General features: G+C 46.2%; 1 protein-coding gene and 1 non-coding gene across 4 annotated transcripts in view; one reads left to right on the forward strand and one right to left on the reverse strand.

Moving 5' to 3' along the window:
* Positions 1–829, forward strand: part of Sgk2 (serum/glucocorticoid regulated kinase 2) — a 28,929-nt gene extending 28,100 nt beyond the window's left edge. For all 3 annotated transcript variants that reach the window (XM_028868402.2, XM_037205423.1, XM_037205424.1), the window contains one exon: positions 366–829. In XM_028868402.2, the coding sequence (XP_028724235.1) occupies positions 366–530 (165 nt within the window). In that variant the 3' untranslated portion in view covers positions 531–829. The remainder of the gene's footprint in view (positions 1–365) is intronic.
* A 1,264-nt stretch (positions 830–2,093) lies between these two features.
* Positions 2,094–2,166, reverse strand: Trnae-cuc. The gene has a single exon. It is a non-coding gene; the product is annotated as a tRNA-Glu (tRNA).
* Positions 2,167–5,289: the final 3,123 nt, after the last annotated feature.

Consider the following 5,289-nt stretch of genomic DNA (forward strand, 5'->3'; position numbering starts at 1 on the left):
AGCTGAACAGTCCCAGTGTCTCTACTATATTGCCCTATTTTGCCTCTCTTATCTAGGACTTAGCAGACCCCTAGACGATCCTCCTGCTGCCTCCTCTATCATATAAGGTCCTTGAAAGTAGAGGCTTTCTGCTTTGTCCTCACATATTCCCAGTGTCATGAACCGGGAATGTGGTAAGCACTTAGGAAGTAGACATTGACTAACGACTTGTCTGAGGATTGGTGTGGAGCATGATGGTCACTACTAAACATGAAGGGCCAGGAGGTGCTCAGAGAGGAAGGCCTGACATCCTTCTCCCAGGCTCTGGAACCCTTAGTTAACTCATATCCCGGTACTTCCTTCTCATTCTTGGCTTCTACCGACAGGAAGGGCCTGCTGACTTGAAACACTTTGACCCAGAGTTCACCCAGGAAGCTGTGTCCAAGTCCATTGGCTGCACCCCTGACACCATGGCCAGCAGTTCTGGGGCCTCAAGTGCATTCCTTGGATTTTCCTATGCACAGGATGATGATGACATCCTGGACTCATAAGAGACAAGCACTCGCAAAGCCACCAAGACCAGCGGGCAACTCAGGGACCACCTTCTGCTGCCCGCAAGACACATGAGATTGGTGACTCAAAGAAGAGAGAGGTGCTTTCCCTCATATAAAAAAAAACCAGTGCTGGGCTCAGGCTGGCAGGAATGGGTCACTGGGTACCCAAGTGTCTGTAGTTCTGATTTGCCCTTCTTGAGAAATGACTTCTGGGTTTGGTTTTTGTTGTTATTGTTGTTGTTGCTATGAAAAAATATCCAAGAAAAGTAACGTAAAGAGAATCTACTTGGGCTCACCATGTCAGAGGTTTCTATCCATAGCTGGTTGGCTCCATTACTGTGTTCTTTAGCCAGAGCTGAGTCATCTCGGTGGAAGGAGTGGTACAGAAAGGCTGCTTACCTTATTCCTCCCAGGAAGGGGAAATAGAAGACTGGGCTGGGAATAAGATTTACCTTCAGAGTTATGTCCCAAGTGACCAACACTCTCCAAGTGGGGCCACCTTTTTAGTTATCATCGCCTCTACATGCCATACAATTACACATCCATGAATGGATTAAATCATGTACTAAAAGCCCTATCAGCTGAACATGGGAACCTTCAGAAAACACTTCCGATCCAAACTATAATAGCTTTGAATAATGGGGTTACATGACCACAAAATGGTTATGAGTACCACAGCCACCCTTGTGTTCCAAGCAAGATAAAAGGAGGAACAGGACAGGAGTGGGTTGCAAAAGGCCACCATTAAAGAGTTTCCCAGAAGCACAGTCCAGTGGCTTCCTTAGCATGTCATAAATCCCCAGCCCTACTTAGTGGAGCCGGGGCACAAGCTACCTCTCATAGCAAAGGAGTTCAAACACTGAGGGAAAGGGGAAAATGTGCATAGGCAACACACAAGCTGGGAAAGGATGTCCTGGTACCTGAATTTTTATTTCAGTGCATAAAATGATGAGATGTAGTGTATTGCCTTCAGTTTCACATTTCTCTGTGTGGACAGTCTTTGTTTTGAGTGGTATTAGATGAACTGGCTACTTGTTACTAGATACAGTTGCCTCAACACCTTTCACTATTCAAGGAATTCCCTGCTTTTGATGCTTGATTGGGGGGGGGTGGCTACCTCCATTTAGAATAGCAAAAAAGAAAAAAGAAAAGCCAGACTCTGACTTCCTCATCTGCTATGGGATGTCTTTCTGTAAGCTGTGAATATGTGTGGCTCCCGTTGGATAATAAATAAAGCTGTATTGGCCTATGGCAAGAAAGCTTACAGCCAGGCAGGAAACCCAAGCAGAGATACAGAGAGAAGAAGGGCAGAGTTGGAGGAGACACTAGCTGCTGCCCAAGGAGCAACAAGTTGCCAGCAGACTGGTAATGCCATAGTCACAAGGCAACATATAGATTAATAGGTATGGGTTAATTTAAGATGAAAGAGTTAGTTAGCCAGAAGCTGAAGCCATAGGCCATACAGTTTGTACTTAATATAAGCCTCGGAGTGATTATTTTATAAGTGTCTGCAGGACCACAGGACCTGGTGGGATTGGAGAAACTTCTGGCTACAATTGGCGCCCAATGTGGGGCATGAACCCATGACCCTGAGGTTGAGAGTCTCATGCTCTACCGACTGAGCTAGCTGGGCTAATGCATCCTGGGGACTCCTTGTGGCTGGTGCCTCCTTCATGTCATTTCAGGGTCTGCACTGGGGACTGCGGCTGCTGCCCACCCTGGAATCTGCTCAGGACAGCTGGATGTGGCAGAACATTTTCATTTCGCTGATGCACAGCCTGCTCTCTAGAGCAGGGGTGCTGTTCGGGCTGTGGCTTTATCCTCAGATGGTCACTGACTCAATTCATGGCCACCCATCATGGGCAGTGGTTCTAGCAGTGTCAGTGGGTTATTTCCTTGTGGATGGAGTTGACATGCTATGGAATCAGACCTTGGCTCAGGCCTGGGACCTTCTCTGTCACTACTCATTCTCCTCTGAGTTCAAGCAAGGCATATGGTCCAGAGATGCATCTGTGCCAACCTGGGCCCAAGGACAGGACTAGGAACTCTCTTTTGAGCTCCTTCTGTAAAAGGGGTGATAGTGAAGATTATAGCAGCCAGTCCTCAGCATACCAGGACTGTGGCTCTGCTCCTGGAAGCCTTGGGGTTTTCTTGGAAGATTTCAAAATCTTTTCATACACTCCTTGTTTACTTAGTTGTCTAAAGTCAGCCTCAGAACACTTCTCTTGGGTGAGTTGTGGAACAGATGTTCATGTCTGTTAGAATTTTCATCCAGATGATCCTATGGTAGTAATTACTCTCCCTTCCTTTGCCAATCAAGAGACAAGGTCAGAGAGACTTCTCCTTGCTTGAAGGCCACACCACTAACACAGGCTGAGATGTGCAAGTATTTGACCTAGGGCTCTACCCTGTAACCTTTGGACAGGTATGCTCCTCCTTCAGGCTGTTAGGGCCAAGAAAAGACTCAGCATCTCTCTTGAGAGATGGGCACAGTGCACATGCCCTTAATATCAGGGAGGCAGAGATGAGTGGATCTGTGTGTTCTAGGGCATCCCAGTCTACATAGTGAGTTCCAGGTAGTCAGGGAGACACAGTGAGACTATATCTCAGAAGAAAAAAACCTCTTAGATCAAGGCAAGAATTGGCTAGAACAAGCCAGAGTGATAAAGAGGGGTCTTACAGAGACCCTCACTCCTGGTCTGGGTGTGATTATCAAGTTCATGTGCTTTACCTCAAGTACAGAGCTGAAGCCTTTGAGGTCAATCTCTTGGTTAGCTACTAAACTCCAGGTGTTCAAGATTCATCATTTCAAAAGGTAATTCTGGCTGGCGAGAATATGAACATGTCATGTATGTTCAGGTATGCCCATGTGGGGTAGGTCATTCTCTTTTATTTCAGTTTCTTTTTCATAAACCCATATCACATACTTCAGGGTGACCTCATTAGCTTGCTGGTTTGGGGACAATGGGAGGACTTTCTTTGAATCAGTGTCTGCTAGTGATTTCTATTTCCCCCTATACTTGGTCCCACTCCTTCCCTCTCAGGTTTGTTCCCTCTGTCTCCTGCCCTAGGTGAGGCAAGGCTGGGACTCGACTCATGAAAACAAAATAAAACACCGGTAACATTGATCTATTGAAGATGAAAGCTGAGTGAAGAATTACTATTAAGACTTGGTATGGAAAGGAACTGATTTCCATCTTACCCAGTGCAGGTTAACTGCTAGAGATGGGACACAAGGAGAGAATAAGCACTCCCACTTTGGGAGTGTAACTCAGAAATCTGAACATGCTGTCAAGTCCACAGTCAGCTGGTTCTGTTCTAAGATTATAAAAATCACAGAATGTTTCACCAGGACAGGAAATAAAACTGAAGAACAACTACACTATTAAACTGATTTGTTATATCTATGTTTATTGAAATATCCAAGGTTTAAAACATACATCTCTATATGAGTGTGCATGTGCATAAACATGCCACAGGGTACATGTAGAGGTCAGAGGACAACTTTCAGAAATCACTTCTCTACTTTCATTATGTGGGGCTCAAGGATTTAACTCAGCTTGTCAGGTTGAAGAGCAAGTGTCTTTTTTACTGGCTGAGCCATCTCATTGGGCCCACTCCAAGTTTTATAAGCATCATCTATAATCCTCAATAAGAATTTAGGAACTATTCTCAATTTATGGGTGGGACACACTCAGATTGAGCAGCTTGTCCAAGTTTACCCGATACAAGCCATAAGTCAGAAACTGGTTTTGGGAGCATCTGACTCTAAAATCTTCTAGCTCCTTCTGCAACCTGGTACAGTAGGAGAAATTCTCTGGGAGGCGCTCTCTTTCTGTTCTACTAGCACTTCTAGAACACACTGACTGTACACAATGGTCCCGTGACTTGCCCAACTCGCTTTTATTTGCATCCTTAATTGCACAATGTATTCAATTTGGCATGCTATGCAGAGCTCCTCTAGAAAAGTTTCCGGGCTGGGGATTAACTCAATGGTAGAATGCTTGATGTGGAAGGCTCTGGATTTGATCTTCAGTGGGAGGGTAGAGATAATTCTCCTTCACACTTTTCCCCACTTTTTTTCTCCCCCCACCCCTTTCCCACTTTTTAAATTCGTAGTGACTGTAGTTGTGAAAATGCCAGACAAGTTGTGTATTTTAATATTCTAAACGCCTACTGCTCTATGCAGGAAGGTGTATATAAATGAAAATTAAAACCCCTAGGGCTCCTACACTCGCCTGCTCCAAGCCTTGAAACTGCAGCCGCTTTGTACACAAATCCACAGCCCTCTGGATAAAGGCAGAGTGCTCTCCTGAACAGAAGGGTGTCTGTTTTGTGGATGCAGGCGTTTCTCGTTTCCATAGTAACCGTTTGCACAAGCACTTCCCTCTGCCCGAAATGCTTCCCCACACTCTGCATCTCCAACCTCTCACAACTCCCCACGGCAGTTTCTTTTTCTAAATTTTGGTAAGATCTGGCATTGCAGGACTCCTGGCCTCCCAACCCTCTCACATTCGGCAACCCTGCAGGTATTTCGGCCTCTCCCAAAGCCTGCCCAGAAGCCCTGCGCCTGCGTCCTGGAGCCAGGCTGGGGCGTGGCTTGACGCCGCAGGCCCGCCGCTAAGTCCACACAGTCTCGGCCCTCAGGGAGGCCTGGGGACCTTTGTCGGTCTTTAACGGCGGCTGTAAGGAAATGAACGAAATGGATTTCTTATTAAAACGTGAGTCCTCAAGCTTGGCTGCTCCCCTCACCCGT

This window comes from Peromyscus leucopus, chromosome 4, assembly GCF_004664715.2.
Source record: "Peromyscus leucopus breed LL Stock chromosome 4, UCI_PerLeu_2.1, whole genome shotgun sequence".
Taxonomy (NCBI): Eukaryota; Metazoa; Chordata; class Mammalia; order Rodentia; family Cricetidae; genus Peromyscus; species Peromyscus leucopus.